The following is a 21,007-nucleotide window of genomic DNA, read 5'->3' as shown; positions in this document are numbered from 1 at the left end:
CCTGAGATGATTGAGGGGATTAACTCAGGGAACAGTGGTAACATGGGAAAGCACTAGGCTTATTGCAGAGTCTTAACAATGTCTATATAAAAATAAAAACTCCATCTCTCTTGGTTTGTGGTGCATTTCCTTTTCGAAGCTGGGGTCTGGTTGGTATGCAGGAAAAGGAGAAGGCATGTGAGCTATGTTATCTGCTTGTCATCACAAGGGGAGCCAAGTGGCAGGCCATGGATTGAAGCACATCCGGAGCACTGGGGTGGGCCTGGGAATTCCACAGTGAAGACTGTGAGATAAGGAAGTGCCAAGGGGGGAAGCTGCTGAATGGCTTGGGCTTCTGCTGACCAGGGCCAGGGTCTTATGGGATGAGAGATGAGGAGGGAATGTGGCTTCCAGAGCCACCAAATAAGGAAGAATGTCATCTCTCTCCATCTCACCCAAGTGTAAATGTCAGCCACCAGAGCAACTCACCCCACACCATCTCAGGAACCCCAAACGTGGTTTTGAAAGGATCTAGGACAAGCTCTGAGCTAAGTGGTACATTAGGAAACGTTTCTTTTAGTTTTCAATATGCTTTCTCACCTCTCAAATTTTTTTTCTTTTTCTTCTTTTGCAAAACATAATTTACCAAGAGGACAGCTGTCCTTTGAAGGCAGGAGTTGCTTTAAACATCACAAAGCTCCTGCGATCCCAGCCCCCTCGCCTGCCCCACCTAGTGTGCTCTGCCCAGGTTGGCGGTTCTGATCTGTCACTCACCCAAACTGCTTCCCCAGGGAGCCACTGGGCTGAGCCTCCAAAGGTCATTTCCTTGCCAAACATTCCTTTTCAGTGAGAGGACGTTTTCATCCCCTGGTAAACAATCCCAGTCCACACAAAGCAGAGAGGGGTGCCTGTCCCTCTTCACGCTCTCCACTCAGTCCTGAGCCCATTCCAACCCCAGAGGCGTCAGTCTGCTCTATAAATTCCTTTGTGAAACCTGAGCGCCTGGGCTCCGAAGGGGAGCAAAGATCTTGGAGGGGTTACAGTTTCCCTCCTCTCTAAAGATCTGCTTGTGTTGGCAGCAGAAGGGGATGTTCTTCCAAACAGGCTCTTCCCTTTCTTATGTGAATTCAGTTCACAAAGCACTGCCAGTCTCCTTCTAAGTGGGAGAGGTAAGATCACGTCCTTTGCAGGTCTACACAGGAAAGAGATGACAGGCCTGGGGGGATTTTCTGAGTTAAAGAGGGTCTGAACCTCTTTCTCCAACTGTCACTATTAGGAGGGACATGGCTCCACTTATGGGAGGTGTAGGGGTGGAGGCTGGGTTCAGCCTGAGCTTCACGTGATTTTTTTTTAAGAAAGAGAAAAAAAGAAGGAAAGAAGGAAGGGAGGGAGGAAGGAAGGGAGGGAGGGAGGAAGGGAGGAAAGGAGGGAAGGAGGGAGGGAGGGAGGAAGGAAAGAAAGAAAGGAGACAGTAAGAGGATAGAAGAAAGAAGAGAAGGAGAAAGAAAAATAAAGAGGAGGATGGAGACATTTTTAGTGGCAGGACTTTCACTGAGCCCCCTAGTCCCTCACCACCAACTCCTCTATTAACTTCCAGTTCATTTTTTGAATTCATATTGTATCATTTCTTAATATATACGTTTCCTTAACCCCAGAATTTAAAAACAAAGTAGTAAGCCATCAACTGGTAGAATCTTAGAAAACTCATCATTGAAAAACAATGTATTGTTTTGGTGGCATTACAGGAGATAAAACGCAGAAAAGAAGTCAGCTGTGGCTCTCCTGTAAGACTTTCCATTTCCCCATTTGCCCGGGGTCTCCTGGAGCTTGTGGTCCAGGAGGTTTTCCCCTGAGTCCACGGGGTGGCTGAACCCGTGTGCCGACGGGTGCTACATTTTAATACTCTCATCAGAAACATCTCCGTGTCATTTCCAGTTGGATCGTGGCGAATGGTGAGAAAGCAGGTCATGGGAAAGCCATTCTGGCTGAGTGACTCTTCTTTCCCCCAACCTTCTACCTAGCTGGCAGCGCTGGAGCCTCCTGAGGGAGCTCAGAACCAGGCTGACAGGCAGGGCGCTGCTGGGCAGACACGCCTGCTCTCTGGCCTCCATCCAGCCCCCTGAGTCCAGGCTGGGGCCACCTTTTTTGTTTGTTTTTCATTAAACAATGTTTATTGAGTGCCTACTATGTGCCAGGGGCTGCTCTAAAGACTTGCAGAACACCAGTGAGAGAAACAGACAAACATACATTCCTTGCTTCATGGAGCTATGTCCTAAGGTTCCTATTTTACTAAGAGGTTTTATTTATTTATTTTAAAATTTTGAAAGGGACAGAAACATTGAAATAGTACAGTAAGCACCTGTATACTCTTCACTTAGATTCAACTGTTAATATTTTAAAGCTGTGCTCTTTTTCTTTCCACCTCTCTCTCTCAACACACAAACAGACACACACACACACACACACACACACACACACACTTTTTTTGCTGAACCATTTGAAAGCAGGTATCATGACACCTCGCCCCTAAATAATTCAGAATGTATTTCCTAAGAATAAGGACATTCTCCTATACTACCTCAAAATCATTATTACACACAAGAAAACTATCATCAAGTCAAATACAGTGCCTAAAATACAGCCCAAATTCAGATTTCTTTAATTGGCCCCAAAATGTATTTTATGGCTTTTGTTCTTTAAATTACAGGATCCAACTAAAGTTCACACATCTTGTCTGATTGTTCTGTCCCTTTTGTTTCTTTTACTCTAGAACAACTCCCCACTTCTTTTTTGTTTGGTTTTTCAAGTCATTGACCTTTTGAGGAGCCTAAGCTAGTTGTCTTGTTGACTGTCCAACATTCTAGATTTGTCGGAATGTTGCCTCATGATTGGATTCAGGTTAAACATTTTTGGTAAGAATATTACATAAGTGATGCTACTTCTTTTTTTTTTTTTTTTTTTTTGTGATACGTGGGCCTCTCACTGTTGTGGCCTCTCCCATTGTGGAGCACAGGCTCCGGACGCGCAGGTTCAGCGGCCATGGCTCACGGGCCCAGCCGCTCCGCGGCACGTGGGATCTTCCCGGACCGGGGCATGAACCTGTGTCCCTTGCATCAGCAGGCGGACTCTCAACTGCTGCGCCACCAGGGAAGCCCCCATCATTCTTTTTGACATGACATATCCCAAATTTGGAGAGCAGGAGCCCTTACAGCCGTTACAGCTGCATCTTTGGGCAAGTTCCCCATACTCCATGAGTACCTCCTTGCTTTCCAGCACAGTGTAGTCTGAGCTCATCTTGTACCTTCTCCATTCCAGACCTGGAATCAGCTATTTCTCCAAGGAATGGGAGCCTATATATATTAAAGTGACCAAGGTATAAACCTCTGTATAGGAGGAGACAAAACATGAAATGATACAGTGTGGGCATTTAAATACTTGGAAGGGAATAGACCACTGAATATCAGCTAGCGTGAAGAAAAATAACCAAGATACTTGTAAGCTGGGGATGGAGTACTGGCCTGGAAGTAGGGAGACCTCGACTTGGATCCTGACTCTGTGTGTGATTTGGGATGAGGTACTTAATCTCTTCTGGTGTCACTTGCTCCACTGTGTTTAATTTGGGGACTGGGCTAGACAGTACTGAAACCCTTTCTATGCTCCAAAATTTGACGTCCTGAAGAGTTTAACAATACATAGTTATAAGAAGGGTTTTGAGCCCATAGAGGGGCTTGTTCCTGTAAGATTTCAAGGGCAGAAACTTCACCTTTTAGCTTTTCCTCCTCTTGATCTAACAAAACTCATTGTAAATGTGCTCAATCAATGTTTTTGGTGGTGATGGTCTTTCCTGAAGCTAGAATGAAACAAACAGACTGAACTGCCAAGAGTTAGGTAAACCACAAAAAAAAAAACTATGTTAAAGTGAGAGTTTAAGCATTGGGATGTTTACAAAGGGAGGTTTTAATCTTTAAAGTAAGAGGGTCCTACCTGCCTAAACCTGGCCCTTCCTGATGGTTACCAAATGGACTCAATGAGTGCTCAGTGCTTTTCCTGGCCCTCGAGTTCTCTTCTTCCCAAACTTAAGATGTTTTGCAGCATTTTCTCTTTTATTAGGAAACTCCAAACTACACCAAGAAAAATTTTTTTCTAACACTCCTTAAAGTCAGAAACTGTATTTAAAAAATAATTCTCCTCTGCTTTAATAAATGGACTAGAAAGCTTAAATGGACTTTCTTTCCGTTTGCAGTGACAGAAGCACTTATCTCTCACCCCAAGTGGATGTCCTATGTAATTGAATGTGAAGTAATTCCAAAGTTGCATCAAAATCTTTTCAGAGTGTTACTATGACAATCAGACTTCTTTTTTAAAAACCACTTCAATGCAAACTCTCCATCATCCCACTGTCCATTCAGTACAATTTCATCGCATGAAGTAAGCTTAGCTTTTCAGAAAGCTTAGGGGCAGGAGGGGGAGTCATTATGCACTCACATTAGCTGCTTCTTCCACACACCCATTCTTCTCCGAGTGGTAACAGGCAGTCCACTCATCTTTATCACCATCTCAGAATGTTGGTTTTTAAAGGCTCTGCCTTCCTAAGACTGGGAATTAGGACAGAAGCCTAAAAGAGAACACATTGAGGAAATAAAGTCACTGACAGCTCTTCCTGCTTATTGATACCTTTCCTGCATGGACTCTGGCAAAAGCAAGAATCTGGGCAGAGATTCTCAGAGGGAAAGGAGGAGGGAAGGAGCCTTATCGATATCTCGAAGGCCTGGGAAACTTTGGAAAAGCATATTACCATTTCTTTCATTGGTTTGGGCCCCAGGCTGATCTTCTCATTTCTATTCATGTTAACAGAGGGTGTGAGATCTTTATGTTTATCAAGTGGGGCATGTCTTAAAAATGGTTGAAATACACTGGGCAAGTGAAGGCTTTACCGGCCATTTCCTGTTTTAGAGGTTTTGGAGAATCAACTTTGTGGTCTGCAAGTGACCTTCACACGTGAGTGTTGTTTATTTCTATCTTTTGATTCAGTGGTTTTGAGACCTCAATAAAACTTTAGGGGCCCAGAAATCATTTTGTTCAAAGTTCTCCTTTGGTAACTTGAGGAGTTGCAGGGACTTGCTCAACTAGTCCCATGGCAGAGGCAGGATTAAAAGCCAGGTTCCCTAATTCCTCACCCTACACCCTTCATCCTTTACAGCTTCATATATATACAACTGCTGCCTTCCCTGACCCTCCTTGGCTTTGTGCCAGAAGCAGCATATTCTATTGCCTGCAGTTTTCCTTAAATAGCTCAGTAAAACTGAAAACTCCACAAGGGCAGGAGAGTTTGTCTCTTGTGGGCATTGGTATATCTCAGCTCTAAAAAATGCCTGACACATAGTAGGGCCAAATAAATACGGATGAGTAAATTCTATGTGTGTGTGTGTGTTTGTTTCCCATAGTCGTAGTAAAGGCAAAGCCTTTCACAATCAGAATCCTGAGGCTGGGATAAGGATGCTTGACCGCCTTCTACATCTTCAAGGATACACGTATGCATATTTACGTACACGTTCATTTAAATCTATGCCCTGGAGCGGTGCTCTCAATGCTGGGTGGAAATTAGAATCAACTGGAGAGTTGTTTTTTTTTTCCAAGATAATACCTGGATATTAAAGCAAAGATTCAGATTTCATTCACCTGGGTTGAGGTCAGGGCATCAGCACCTTTTAAAAGCTTCACAGACGATTCTAAGATACACCCAGCCTTGGAATCACACCCTAGGAAAGGGCACTTCTGAGGTGCCCTAACTGGGAGGTTACGCTTGCTGTGGTTAGTTGGCGTTTGAAAGATGCTAATAAGTTGCTCACACTCCAGAGTAGGTCACCCACTTTAACTATCTTTACCTCTAATTAGTATTAGCAGATTATTTGTTATTTAAGAAAGGAGGATTCAAGATATGTGGTTTGGCTAGAAAAGAATGTAAGACTCCTGCCAGGTGTCAACTAAATATTTAGCCTCACTGTGTGTCAGGCACTTTGCTGTGCCCTTTAGAGTCCTAGGCCTATATTCAGTAATAGGAATTGGTCAGATCTTGTGTTGGGTCATCCACGAAAGGTTCTGTCATCTGATTAGACTAGAAAGTCAGCTGAAATCTACTGCTAGAATGCTTTCATTTGCCTCAAGTAAACTTTTTGTGCCGGGCACTGTCTTAGGATCTAAATGGCCAGGGGCTGCTTCATTGAGTTTACAGAATAGTCATGTGGCTGTGTGTACCTGTTGGCTGACATGAATCCATATGTGTGGCAGAATTTGGCTGGAGACACAATTTACATAATTTACAACAAGGCACCTGCTGCTGTAAGGTGTGGAAGAGAGACCTACAGCCTTCACCTACATCTACCAAAGGAGGCCGCCGATATCTGCAAAAAGGCAGCTTGTCCTGGGTTGCTCACAGCAATGTGCATGCACTTTCTATACAGAGCCCTGGATACAGGAGGACTTTGGTCTTGACTCTGTCCCTTTTTTTTTTTTTTTTTTTTTTTGCGGTACGCTCACTGTTGTGTGGCCTCTCCCGTTGTGGAGCACAGGCTCCGGACGCGCAGGCTCAGCGGCCATGGCTCACAGGCCTAGCCGCTCCGCGGCATGTGGGATCTTCCCGGACCGGGGCACGAACCCGTGTCCCCTGCATCGGCAGGTGGACTCTCAACCACTGCGCCACCAGGGAAGCCCTTGACTCTGTCCTTTGAGAGGAGATAAAGGCAGATGCCACAATCCTGCTCAAAATGTCTCAGTACATGCGGCTTTTCAAATGCAGGTGATTCCATCCCTGGTTGGCAGGGGAGGGGAAACAACCTTGAACCTCATTTGCTTCAGCCTTATGACCTCCCTTTGGTATTTCTGAGTGTGTAACTGAGCCTTGGCTTCCTTGTAGGGATACTTGGGTTCCTAGTTGCACAAAGTCAGCTATTTCACTGAGCCAACAGTGGTGAGTAGCAGCTGGGACTGGGAAGGCAATTAGGAGGGACGGCAAAATGAGCAATTACAGGTGCAACAGCAGAACAATGTGGCTTCCAAGTCAGAATCTGGCTACAGTCCCCCAAGTCCTTCCTTTTAGTATCAAGGTGGGTGCTCTAAGGGCAAGGAGTATTAATAACAATAACATTTTTGTGCTATAAAATACTTTGGATTGTAGCAAATAAAAGGACCATTTTGAAACACAGCCTGAATGTCCATAAATAGGAACATGGTTAAATAAGCAAGGGTATGTCCACACAGAGAAATCCGTATAGTTGTTGAAGATAATGAAACAGACTTAACTGTGCTGTTAGAAGATGATCTCTAAGACAAGGATCAAGTGAAACAAATCAAGTACCGAATCAACACTCAGCAAGATTGCAATTAAGCAACCTTCTCTCTGTGTTGTTTTAATTTTCAACAACATATTTATATATTACTTACACAGTCAAGAAAATATAGTAAAAAGTCTGAGTAGAAGTATAATATCCTAAAATTTGGAAAGACAAAATTGTCTTTGGAGCTGAGCTGTGGCCCACGAACCCTGGTGGTGTCTGGGCATGTCTCTCAAACCCTGGGGGACAGCAATAGGTGCTTTAGGCCCTGCTTCTCTGCCTCTAACTTTCCTCACCGGTAAACAGGGTTATAAGTCTGGTCTTGTTGAAATGCATAAATCCTGAGGGGAGGGAAAAGGTTCGTCAGGTAACTCTGGCCAAGCTCAGGACTATTCCCCTGCTCATTCCAGCCATAGATAGTTGACACTGGGTTGCTAAATCATTCTAGAACCAACTTGCAGGTCTGTTGTCTTAATTCATCTTGGTAAGGAAAGGTTATACCTAGTTTGAGGTTATGATCAAGCCAAATATACAAATTTCAGAACTTATCCCACTAGGGGAACTTTTATGGGAGGGAAGCTCCTGAAAAACAAGTGACAGAGAACTCTCCTCCAGTTGCAAAGTTTGGTTCTCAATTTTGATGAATAAGAATGATTTGAAAATACAATTTTGTCTGATGTGTTGTTAGGGAGCTAAATGTATCTACAATTTCTTTCTGAAGAGCAAAATCCTCTCATGTTTTATAATGACAAATTATGATTTTCCTCGTCTGGAGATACCCGAGGATCTGGCCAGCTGGCTCCTTCTCTAAGTTCTGCCCATTCCATCAACCCTTCCTCAAGCGTCATCCTCTGCAAAGTTTTAATACTTCTTGGACTCTCCTGCATACAACCAGTCAGGTTTGAGGGGATGATTAATTGACCAGAGGAAGGAATGGGCTTGGTGAGCCATCCCACCCACTTTCACTTCCAGTTTTTGAGGTGATCTGAACACAGAAGAGCCCTTTAATCAGTTTTGGTTGGGCCCTGAGTGGGTCTAGGTATGAAGCACCATGGGAAATCTGCTCTGGCCTCAGTGATTCTCTGCTTCTGATGGATGGAATCCAAACTCTTCAACCTAGCATCCACCAACTAGCTGTGTGTCTGCAGCCAGTGACAACACATTTCTGTGCCTCGGCATCCTCTCTGCAGAATGAAAGCACTGGTCTTGTTTGAACTCTGAGGGCACTAACAGCTCTGGGATTCTATATCCAAGATGCTTAAACAACACACAACCCTTCCCTCAAAGATATCTCCTAAGGCTCCCCTCAGTTTGGGTCAGGCCTGGAACAAAAAGGCATAACACAAATGGTAGGAAAACCTTAAATGGGCACTTCTTATTTAATGAGACCAATGAAAATGGTTATAGCTGTCTCCACCTCAAAGAAAATGCCAGGAAATTTCCTTTAAGTAAAACCTTTTAGGATAGAACTTTAGGAGACCAGAATAGATAACAGGAGTTATTGCGAGGGTCCCTCTTTGCCAGCACTTTGGTTTTGGGGTGTGTGTGTCAATGTCTCATTCTGAAAGTTCCAGAAAAAACATCAGTTGAAGGGGGAAGAGATTGGCAGCCATGTTTGTTGTGTGGGCACGTTTAAGGGAGTGATAAACATAGGTCAACATAACATCCTAATGAACACACTTGTTCCATTCAGACTCTCACTCCCCCACTCCTTTCTTTTACTAAGAAAAATTAGGTTTTAAATGGCTTTGGAGATAGTAATCTCAGTTTCTCCTTGAACTGTAAAGAGACCTAAGTATTTTCACATAATTAAACACCTCAGAGATGAGAAGCCAGAAACAGAGGTCTTTTCACCCCATCCCAAAGTAAAGCTCTTTGCTCCTCTGGCAACCTGTCTCAAGCATTCATGCATCAGAATTACCTGAGTGCTTTGAAAAATACAGATTCCTAGGACTCACCACAAATCAACTCAGAATGCCTGAGGTGGGGCCCAGGGATATGCATTTATTATTATTATTTTTTACTTACTAATTAACTTTTTTTTCCAGAAATTTTAAATTTCCTTTTTTTTTTCCCCACAACTCACCCACACACACTGTATTTTATTTTTACAAGACAAACAAACTGACACCAAGCATTGTAAATGGATGACCGCAACAAAAGCAACAATGATTGCAATTACCAAACACGAAACACACTCATACTATGTCATAATATTGACATTCAATCCAGGAATCCTCCACTGTAACAGCTCCTTTACTTTGCAGTGAAAATTGATTTGTATATTTTTTGCCTCTGAGTCCTTGTGGGATTTTTTTTTTTATTAAAACGGAGAGTCACAAAAATTATAATCATCCTCATCAGTTCACTCGGTCCCATATAATTAATTTTTTTATCTTGATCTTTTGTTAGCACTTTTATGAATTCATCAGTTTTCCATTGACCAGCTCCCACAGGTTAGTCTTTTATCCACAGCACCTGAGCACTTTGGCTCTATGACCTAATCAAGGTTATATTGTTACTAATAACCGGTCTCATATAACCTATCTTGGGACATTTTGGAAACTTTTTGAATAAAAATTGCTCCAGTAAGCATGCTGTTTAAGAAGACAGTAAGCATGTCATGTGCTAATTATGGCCTGTGACACCATAAAATAAAAGTGCATTACTGAATGCTTTCAATTTCTTATAATGATGGGAAGGTGGCATGTCATGGGGCCTTTTTAGCCCCAGACATCACTCCAGAGAATTCCAAACAGATATAGACAAGGGCAATTAGGACCCGGATCCTTTCCTCTCAGGCTGTTTACCCATGGGAATAGGATGTCCTGAAGCAACACTTCCCTCAAGTGACGTGTCGATAAGTCTGGTTATCAGAAAGATATTATTGGTGGTGTGATACGCAGGGCATTTACATTTTCTTGATAGGGTTAGTCATATGAAAGCTGACAAAGAAGGAAAAGGAGCAGTGGTGTGGTGCAAAGTCAACAGACAGCTGTCCCCTGGCTTCCCGATAAATAGGATGACTTGCATTGCTGAGCGGTGTGGTCACTGCCAAAGGAATGGCCCTCTCACATTTCTTCCTGATTCACATATTCAGTGGGGTTACTTGTCATCCCCTCCCTCTCCTGCTTCCCAGACACTGAGTCTGGAATGAAACTTCACCTGCCTCTGAGCTGGCCCCGGGTGGGGGCAGGGGTGTTACTTGGGTTCCCAGGTTGGAAGATTAGCTCACCCGGCCCTAGCTATATAAGCTGACCAGAGCAAGGGGGCTCCCCAGGGCCGACTCAACATTTCAACCCCCAGGAGGAAAACAGACAGAGGAACTTTAGGTCAACATGATGGTTCTGAAAGTAGAAGAGCTGGTATGTAAAGCACATTATTTCTACGAAGTGAAAAATGGGACAGCCTTGATTTTTATTTGAAAATTGAAATGCCCTTTTCTTTCTTGCATAATGTGCTGGTACTCTGAAAATGTCATATATGGAAAATGGTTGGTTTATGTGATGAAATAAGTGAAACTGGAAAAAGAGAGCTGGCAGTAATGAATTCTCTACATATTTCCTATCTATTATCTTCTCCTTTGCTTTTATTACTAAAGTGTGCAATCATGTATAGTTATCAAAATGCCTTAGGGGAGAAGTTCTATTGCAAGAATATATGTCTGGAAACTATAACTCAAGGCAAGGGATCATCAACCTAAAATGAAAGAATTTTAAATAATCGGTGGGGATGCGGAGGACAGATTGTGATTTTCCTAGGAGAAATGTGATTAAGTAGATTAAAAGTAGATTTAAACATTTCAACCTAACCTAAACCTTGATTTAACCAAGAGAGGGGGACAAGCATGTGAAGGTTATCCTGGAACACTGCAGCAACTCGTTGCTGCCGGAGATAGGAGAATGTGCTGCAATGGAGGCCACTGTCAGCAGGGAGGGAGGGCTGGGGGCTGCCTGCAGCATCTTCTGTGGAGAATGACCCCAGGACAGGCCTGCTACTTCTGACTCTGCCATCTTCCCTTGTAGGTTACAGGGAAGAAGAATGGCAGTGGGGACGCTGGGGAGTTCCTTCCTGAGGATTTCAGAGATGGAGAGTATGAAGCTGCTGTCACTTTAGAGAAGCAAGATGACCTGAAAACACTTCCAGCCCACTTTGTGAGCCTGCGGGAGCAACAGTGGAAAACTGAGAAACAGCGAGAGGCAGAGGTAAGACCCTTCCATGAAATTCATGCGTGGGAGGTTGGGGACGGGGCAGAGGATGGAGGTGCCAGACAGGAAGGAGAAGAGAGAGAAACCAAACAAATGCAACCATTCCAAAGATGTTTCTTTACCAGATTCTAACCTATAAAGAGGCAACTTCTATGTGACAGGTTGCAGAAAATAATTCTTTGGCAAGACTATGACCTCTGGATTCCAAATCAATCACTGTATGTTCTGTGACTGTGTTTTGATTGAAAGACTTGGAAAGAGAAATGTGTCCAGTGAATTTCTGATGTCTTACACTGTCTGGTTAATCCCAAACAAGGGAGCCTTCTTCTTCTTAGTAATGTGGTTTGTGGTCCAAGGATCATCGTTTGACTGTGGCCGCTTTCTGTGTTGACAAAATGTGTTGCTGGGTGAATTTTCACTGCTTACTAACCACAGATAAAACATGCATTTGTTAGCTGTAGTCCAGGATAGTCTATTTCATGAGCCCTGCTTAGTGGGCCACCTGAAAGACAATGGCATTGGAATTTTAGAGCTTAAAACTTATTAGTGGAGTCTTCTGGGTAAAAAAAAAAACAAAACTCATAAGCATGATACAAAATTCTACAGAAATCTGGGGTTTGTTTATGGAAATAATTACAAAATCATCACTTAGAGACTAGATTCTATCTCCAGTGAAAAGCTGATGCTATGAGAAAGGAAAGTGAAGATGAAGGCAATTAGCGGAAAAAGTTGACCCCTAAGTACTTGAATAAGAAGTCACTAAATCCAAGTCAAAGACTTATTATAAATTTTTTATCTTTTTGCACAAACTGTTCACGTACTTAGCTCAGACCTTGCAGATTGTTTTGACACAACCAGAATGCTTGTCAGTAGAACTCACTGTATTTTGAAACATGGATTTCTTTTTTAGCTCAAGAAGAAAAAACTAGAACAAAGATCAAAGCTTGAAAATTTAGAAGACCTTGAAATCATCATTCAACTGAAGAAAAGGAAAAAATACAGGAAAACTAAAGTTCCAGTTGTGAAGGAACCTGAACCCGAAATCATCGTAAGGGCTGCTTGGTTTTGCAGTATTACACCTCGGCATTAGGCTACAGGGGAATAAATATCTGTGGAGGGTGTGATTGAATGTTGGAAAACCCATGGTAACTCTCACACTGTTTTTTCGGCTTTAGACAGAACCTGTGGATGTGCCTAGTTTTCTGAAGGCTGCCCTGGAGAATAAACTGCCAGTAGTAGAAAAATTCTTGTCAGACAAGAACAATCCAGATGTCTGTGATGAGGTAAGGCTTATACAAAGCACTGCAAAATCCAGCTCATTAATTTTGTGTTTCTTATGCTTTGCTGCAGCCTTGCTAATCTAGTGCCAAAAATCAATCCACCTGAAACAGTCTCCCCAGCTGTTGCCACATATGCCAATAGCATAACAGGGGAGTGCAGTGGTCCAAAAAAAGAAAATGCTGGATTAGTGCTAGGGATTGCATTATTTTTTGCACTCTAATATACTTCTGACTGCTTTTTCAGCTTGTCTTTAATTTTTAGATCTTTGGGATAGACTCTTAATATGGCAGGACGAACGAGTCACCAATGGAGAAATATATTATTAGCATTATCTTTGATTGGACTCAAATACATCAGCTCCACACAGGGAATCTGTAGACTGGAGTTCAAGTGCTAGCTCTATCACTACTGGCCTATTTGATTTTTAGCAGCCAATCTGCATTTTCTGGACCTCAGTTTCCTTATCTGAAAATAGAGGGCATTGGAGTGAAATGCCTAAAAGGTGTTCCAGCACGGTCTATTAATCCATTTACATGAAGCCATTTACCAGAAATCACTAACCCTTTTTGTATCCTTTCCCCCATGAATTGGAATAAGGAATCATTTCTGAAGTGGAATGAAAAATGTCTCCCATTTTCTTAAAAATGAATTGAATGCTTTTTGATATTCAACCTATCAACTGTCCCAGATGGAAGAAAACAGCCTGAACTGCATGGCAAATACTACAGACACCATGAAGGCACAAAATACAAGAAAGGGAAATGTCAGCATTTAGGTAGTTTTGAATCTTTAAGCCCATGTGCCTCGATGTAGACCTCGAAGCACTTAGAAATGTATGTTGCAGGAGGCGCAAATCTCAGTTGCAAAATAATCGTTGTAGACAACGAGTTTAGTAAATTTGACATTTCTAATTCATAAAGAAGCACTCAAGTTTCTATCAGCTAGGTCATCAGAGTCCCCAGCTTCATACTTCTTAGAAAGGATTTATGCTCATTTTTATATGCATCGCTCCCTCTCTCTTTCTTAAATCTCTATTTTGACAGTATAAACGGACAGCTCTTCATAGAGCATGCTTAGAAGGACATTTGGCAATTGTGGAGAAGTTAATAGAAGCTGGAGCCCAGATTGAATTCCGTGATATGGTAAATATATTTCTTTGTTTGGAAGTGAGCCAAAGTAAGTAGACTATATGAAACTTGAGAAAACCTACAATGGAAAAGGGGGCTGACTGTATTGAAAATTGATCTGCAAGAACTAGGCAGAAGCTCGTTTCTCCGTACAAAGGGAAGTTGGGAGATGGGACTAGGTCATGTGGGAAGTATTTTCTACACATACTGAAAGGAGAGGAGTGTTCCAGGGAAACGAAGGAAGTGAGAGCTGCTGGACAGAATTCAATAACCTCATCGAAGACTTGGGTCATTATCACGTCAGTAGCCTTACTGAGAAGTAACGCAGTCAACACTTGCCTTTCAGCCTCCATGTCCTTCCACCATATGTGGCCACCTGCTCCTGGCCCCTTGGCTGCCAACAGCATCTCAGAATTCTCTAGCTGCACACCTTATATGATAGATGCTGATTGCCATCTGTGAGATTTGGGGCTAGACTGCATACAAAATGAATTTCATCTACGGAAAGTAGCTGCTATTCAGACCTCAGTAATTCAACCACTGTGATTTCTACACAGACCGGTACACAGCATATTTTACGACCTGAAGATTGAGCTGGGAAAATGCTTTATTTAAATACAGCTCAATTTGACTTTTCAGCAAAGTGGAAAAGGGACTGGAAAAGTCCAAAGGAACTGGCCAAAATTGAACCCAAAAGACGTACACACAGAAAAACAAGAAAAGAAACAAAATATAAAGTTTGTATAGAAAGACACAAAAATTCACGAGCATGGGATTTGGAGGGCCAGGGATATACCAGACTTACTCCTATGAGTAAGCGCAGTGACCACGAGTGATGATGGTCAAGGTACAGAGGGTGTGCTGGCACAAATGGCAGGAGAGAACCAGCAAGGGATGAGGAAAAAACAACAGGGACAAGGGAGAGGTGTCAGATCCAGATGAACATCTTTTGGAAGGGACTACTTTTATTCTGCCAGAATTTTAAAATACATTTGTCTAGAACTTTTGAGTCTACCTGGCAAAAGCGGTTAAAAGTTCCAGGCAGACTGTGGGTTAGAATATCTCTTCTGCCACTTACTAGCTGTGTTTCCTTGGGCAAGAAACTTGAATATTTCGGAGCCTTGTTTTTCTCATCTGCAAAACGAGCACAGAATACCCACTTCATAATGTTGCTGGGAGCATCATTGTGTCTGAAGTACGCGGCACTATGTTGGCACGAGGAAATTCCCAATAAATTGTAGTTCTTATCCTCTTTTAAAAAGATTTATTAGGTTTATTAAGAACCTCCTAACGATGCAAATACGCACATAGATACATACACAGGAGCGCATACACTCACATTCACACACTTAAGAGTTTAGCCAAAACATTAGGCAAGAGCCTTCGACTACAATAGTTACAACTGGAAACCTAGACAAGGACAGCCCAGTGTCACTCACGGATGCCCTAGCAAACCTGGCGTTCCTGGGCTTTAGAAATGAAGTACTAATTCCTCTGTCTAGGTTCTTCTTTCACTAACTCCTGTCCTTTTACCTTCCCGGTATAGCTTGAATCCACAGCCATTCACTGGGCAAGCCGCGGAGGAAACCTGGATGTCTTAAAACTGTTGCTGAACAAAGGAGCAAAAATCAGTGCACGGGATAAGGTATTTCTCCTCCTCCTGTCCCCCTCCTTCTTCCCCTCCTCCACCCTGTCCCTCCTCCACTTCTCCCCTTCACACATGCCTTGGGGTCTGGGCAGCCTTTGTCCTCAAGCCCAGGGACACAGCAGGCTCTTGCATTTTGCAGTTGCTCAGCACGGCGCTGCACGTGGCGGTGAGGACCGGCCACTACGAGTGCGCAGAGCATATCATCGCCTGCGAGGCGGAACTCAACGCCAAGGACCGAGTGAGTAGCCCGGCAGAGTTTGGCCTCCTAAAGCTTCACTCATTTACATATTTGGAATAACTGCCCCAGCCGGGCACCCTTGCGGGACCCACTTCCTGGCCTCAGGCTCACCTTGTCTGTTCACTCTGCTTCTCTAGGAAGGAGATACCCCCCTGCATGACGCCGTGAGGCTGAACCGGTACAAGATGATCAGACTCCTGATCATGTATGGCGCCGACCTCAACATCAAGAACTGTGTAAGTGCTCAAGCAAGGGGCCCTGCTTGCCAGCCTTCTAATGAACAAAAATATGGCTCACATACTTGAAAAGATTCTTACAACGGTAGTGTTGATATTTCAGGGGTCTCTTGATGGTTTAAATGCCCCTGGTCATTCCCATAAGGACATTGCTGAGTTTGGCAAGGACTCAGATCACCTGGTCAGAGATGGGGAAGACATCGTGACTGCTATGACCTCGGTGCCTAACATAGCCTGTAGTAATTCTTTAAAAATTTGGCCTTGAAGATAAAAGATGGCCAAACCGCCCATGCTTACAGACATAAGCACAGTCTGCCTTGGCCATCCCTGGCTGAGCAAGGTTTGGGGTAGTCAGGAATAAAGACACCCACCACTGCTGAAGTTGTCAAAAATTCCACAGTGGTCAATGCAACCAAGGGCCAAGGAACTCAAATTAATCAACATCTAATCCAAGTAATTCTGAATAGTCCTCCCCTCCTTACAGCAGCATGACAGGCTACCACTTTTTCCAGGGGGAGCCATGCTTTTGCCTTTTTTTTTTTTCGCGGTACGCGGGCCTCTCACTGTTGCGGCCTCTCCCGCTGCGGAGCACAGGCTCCGGACGCGCAGGCTCAGCGGCCATGGCTCACGGGCCCAGCTGCTCCGCGGCATGTGGGATCTTCCCGGACCAGGGCACGAACCCGTGTCCCCTGCATCGGCAGGCGGACTCTCAACCACTGCGCCACCAGGGAAGCTCCATTGCCTATATTTTTGAGATAATTTCTGTTCATTCTCCTCTTTGGTTTATCTGCACATCCCTCAAAATACTTTCCTGTATTTAAGCCCTGAAAATGCTTGTATAAGTCCCCTTTATAAGTATGTATTAATTAAGCTTCATCTGTAAGCCAGGGAATGTAACCAAATTTTCCTCATGGTCCCAATTCCCACTCAAGCATCATCTAGGCTTTAAAAATATCACTGGGAGGGGGCTTCCCTGGTGGCGCAGTGGTTGAGAGTCCACCTACCAATTCAGGGGACACGGGTTTGTGCCCCGGTCCGGGAAGATCCCACATGCCGTGGAGTGGCTGCATCCGTGAGCCATGGCCGCTGAGCCTGCGCGTCCGGAGCCTGTGCTCTGCAACGGGAGAGGCCACGACAGTGAGAGACCCGCATACCGCAAAAAAATAAATAAATAAATAAATAATTTAAACTATCAGAAAGAGTAGATTTAATGAAATCCCCAAGGCTGCAGAAAATATGATTTTTTTTCAGGCAGTGAGAGACACCACCTGCAGAGATAAATAGCGTACAGATCTGGGGAGACTGTGTAAGTAGCCAGGGAATCACGAGATAAATTTCAATACAGAGGAGTTCGAGGAATTCATGAAAGAATAGCTCCAAATATACAAATAGTGCTCAGGGCTCTGAATTATCAGTAAGACCCCAGCATAAAGGTTCTGGAACTGTTAATGTCACTGACCCAATGGATGGATGTTCCCCAAAAAGACCACTAAGCTATTGGACACCATCTTGAAGGGAACTGGAAACAATACATTACTGTATTGTTGTCCAAAACTCTGTCTTCATGTTTGCTGATGAGTGTCCCTCAAGGTGCGATGCTACAAGGTGAGAAGGTCCAGAATGAAGGTTGCAGGGCCACTAACTCAAATCCGCACAGGTTCCAGGCAGATGGCATAGATGACTTACATGGTGGCTGCTGGTGCCATGCACACAGCTTACTTAAAGGTAGCAGCCCTTCCCCAACTCAGCCCATTGCTGCTCCGTGAAACCACAGAAATTGTGCTGCCAGGTCTCCCAGTTTTTTCACAGAGATCACAAATTCAGCTGGGAAATCTCTTAATTTCCAACTGTTGCCAATTAATTCCAGGTTTAAAAAAAAATCTAAGCTCTGTTTGGGCCAAAACAGGTCTCTAGCTTTATTTGCATCTCAAAGCTGCCAGTCTGCAGTCTCTGGGATAAAGAGAGACTTCTGAATGAATAGAGATGGAAAATTTTAGGACTTCTCAAATTTAAAGACAAGAGTTGAGAGGTGACACAGTTTTAATTGTTGTAAATATCTTGAGATGTATGCTTAAGGTAAAAAACTTTTGGTCTCAAAAGTTATTTATTCATACATCATTGATATCATCTCCAAGAAAAATAAATTTCCTGGGAGAGACCAATGTAAGTTCTGAGCAGCTGTGAAAAATCTACCCCTTGGAGTGGTACTTGTGTACTTAGGCCAAGGTGTTGAAGCAGCTCATTCTCCTCCAGTTTTTATCAATCAGGAATCATTTTCCAAATTGATAGGAAGTGGTTCTTGACCAAGAGGGATACTACTACCTCCCCACACCCATTTTGCAGGATACTGGGCAAGTATGGAGGCAGTTTTTGAGTTTGAAAATGACTTGGCTTACTCTTACTGTTTCGTGTGTAGGGACTGGGGATTTTTACCACCACCTGGGATATCCCACAGGAAAGAAAACCATTGCTAATCTGAAATGCCAAAAGCATTCCCGTGAGAAACAGTGAAGGGCTGGTTTGAATATAAACTGCAAATCACTCATAATGGAAAACATAAAACACTTCAATAACATACACCTATCCATTACCTCACTAAATACACACACACACACACACACACACACACACACACACACACACACACTCACACGAGATGAATTTATAGACGCCTCCCCCCTGGAAGTCAAATTCCCTCCTCTATTTTGATTAGGCTGGGAAGACCCCGATAGATCTGGTGCTACAGTGGCAGAATGGAACCAAAGCAATATTTGACAGCCTCAAAGAGAACTCCTACAAAGCCTCTCGCATAGAGACATTCTGAGGAAAACGACGATAGAAGCTTCCATTGGCTGCTCTTCACCGCCCCGAAGAGCAACTCATCATGAAAACCAGCTTCCCTTTATCAACTGTTGTAAAGCGGCACCTAATTATGTTTTGAGAAAGCACAGGGACGTAGGTATTGACATTTCCCTTAGTGAAACCCACTCTATTTATTTGTATTTATTACTGTTTATTTATTTATTTACTGTGATACCACCGACATTCAGATCCTTTGTGGTCACCCATTTGGAGAACAAGCTTAGTTTCTATGGGATGCATCAGAGCCTCTTCCCATAGGTAGCCCTTAAACTGTGTTAACCAGAAGCGCTGTCAGTGCCGACTTACGTGTCACCTCGCTCATGGAAGATGTTTCAGGGTGTTTTTGAAAGACAAAGGGGATTATTGCAGCCTTCTTTTCTCCTGAATTTTTCATGCTGAAGTGTGAGGCCATGGAAAGCCTGTAGCGACAGGAAAGGAAACAGAATGAAAGTGATTCTGTGAGGACTGTAAAGCCCGCCATTCGACGCCTGGGCCTGGTAATTCTTACTAGGTCACACGCTGTACGTACCAAGGTAAAGAGAATGTCTTGAGTGTAAGTGGAAGGAGTGGGCCGCTGGGCCGTGCAGAACTGAATGAGTTCAAAACAGATGAAAGTAACTGCGAATTGTAAATGTGTAAATGTATATTATGCTGTATGTATATTTTATGTTCATAATAAAAGCAAATCCTAACCCTCTTCCCTCCTTTCAGTGAGAATCATGCAAAAAGGCCATTTAGATGGGGTTTTCTTTGTCTTCCAAGCTTTTCATATTAGGAGTGTCCTGTAGAACCGCACCTCTCAGTATTTAACGTGTACACAGATCACCTGAGGATCTCGTTAAAATTCAGATTCCGATTCCTCCAGTGTGGGTGGGGCCTGAGATTCTGCATTTCCGACAAGCCCCCAGGCGATGCAGAAGTGGTGGTATAGCACAGCCACATTGAGCAGCACAGCTGTGAAAACCATAAAGATACCCAGGAGTTCAAGCTTTTTTGGCCCCAGTGATGGGGAGAAAGAGACCTCTGGTGGGCAAAATGATTACTGCAAGTTAAGGTGTTCCCTTAAGATGTTCCCCTGGGGCTTAACTAACCTGAGGATTAACAATTATTGTGCACACCCGCGGTAATGGCAAAGCCTGCCCATGAGAAAACACACCTGGCCAATGATTGTTGACCTCCAAGGGGAGCTACTTTGCCGCCACGTGCTGGGCCAGGTGCTATGACCTGTGACGAGAAAACCAAACTGTCCCCGTCCTGCCTTCCTGGAATAGATGAATATTAAAGAAATAATCACAGAAATAAATATACGGTAACAATCTGCAGTAAGTATATAAAGAAGTAAAAAGTACAGAGTGCTGAGAGTCTAAGCTGTGGAGGCCCGTCATTCGATGGGGAGGCCGCGGAGAGGGTTTCTACAAAGACTTCTTTGAGGTGGGAACCTTTCAGGGGAGTCTGAAGGATAAACTGGAGTTATTCAAGCACAGTGTTCAGGCAGCAGAGAGAACACAGAAAAGGGCAAGGTTATGGGAAAAGTATGAAGGCCAACGTGAAACACTCGCACTAGTACCCCTCCCATAAAACACCCCAGATAGGATAAAATTCATAACCTCTTTGCTATGCCTGTAACACTTTGAGAGGGCATGTAGGCACAGTCCATAACCAGAAGATCCTCCAGTTAGCTGATCATGGAGTTGTGAGGATGGTTTGAAATATTTTTGTACCTTTTCTATCTAGTCTCTGAACAATCTGTAGAGTCCACCTCCTGGGGGCGTCAGGAGCTTCATTCTCTCTGTTATCTCCCTCTCAATCCCCTTCTGCCACCCCCTGCTCTCCCTTGAGGGTCCTGGCTCTAACCCGTCAGATCCTTAAGGCTTGGGGTCCTTCCATTTCTTCCAAGTAAAGCACCTACAACATAGGCAGCATCTCCACTGCTGCAATGATGTCTCCCACAGCATAGCTTGGGTGTGTTATTATTTACGTGGCTAAGTTTTCTCTTGATGTCTTCCTCAAATTCCCCTCCCCACAAGAGCTGGAAGCTAAAGGAGAGAAGGAATTAAGGGGTTAAAACACTTTTGTGTTGCTGCATATAAAGATTTG

At 43.7% G+C, this 21,007-nt stretch overlaps 1 protein-coding gene across 1 annotated transcript; it reads left to right on the top strand.

Annotated features, from left to right (window-relative positions):
- Positions 1-10,595: 10,595 nt before the first annotated feature.
- On the top strand, positions 10,596-19,595 carry ANKRD1 (ankyrin repeat domain 1). The gene is made up of 9 exons (XM_082673759.1): positions 10,596-10,675; positions 11,336-11,515; positions 12,429-12,566; positions 12,694-12,801; positions 13,843-13,941; positions 15,473-15,571; positions 15,714-15,812; positions 15,950-16,048; positions 18,762-19,595. Exons 1-9 carry the CDS (start codon positions 10,649-10,651, stop codon positions 18,870-18,872), a joined length of 960 nt encoding a protein of 319 aa, XP_082529885.1. The 5' UTR covers positions 10,596-10,648; the 3' UTR covers positions 18,873-19,595.
- The last annotated feature ends 1,412 nt before the right edge of the window (positions 19,596-21,007 follow it).

The sequence above is a fragment of the Grampus griseus genome (genome assembly GCF_964374135.1).
Source record: "Grampus griseus genome assembly, chromosome: 16".
Lineage (NCBI taxonomy): Eukaryota > Metazoa > Chordata > Mammalia > Artiodactyla > Delphinidae > Grampus > Grampus griseus.
Note: the sequence above shows the minus strand (reverse complement) of the source record. Positions and strands in the feature narration are given on the sequence as shown.

Coding starts and splice junctions, on each gene's coding strand:
- ANKRD1 (XM_082673759.1), top strand. CDS start 10,649: ATGATGGTTCTGAAAGTAGAAGAGCTG. Junction 11,516..12,428: donor AGAAACAGCGAGAGGCAGAG/GTAAGACCCTTC, acceptor TTTCTTTTTTAG/CTCAAGAAGAAAAAACTAGA. Junction 15,572..15,713: donor AAATCAGTGCACGGGATAAG/GTATTTCTCCTC, acceptor TGCATTTTGCAG/TTGCTCAGCACGGCGCTGCA.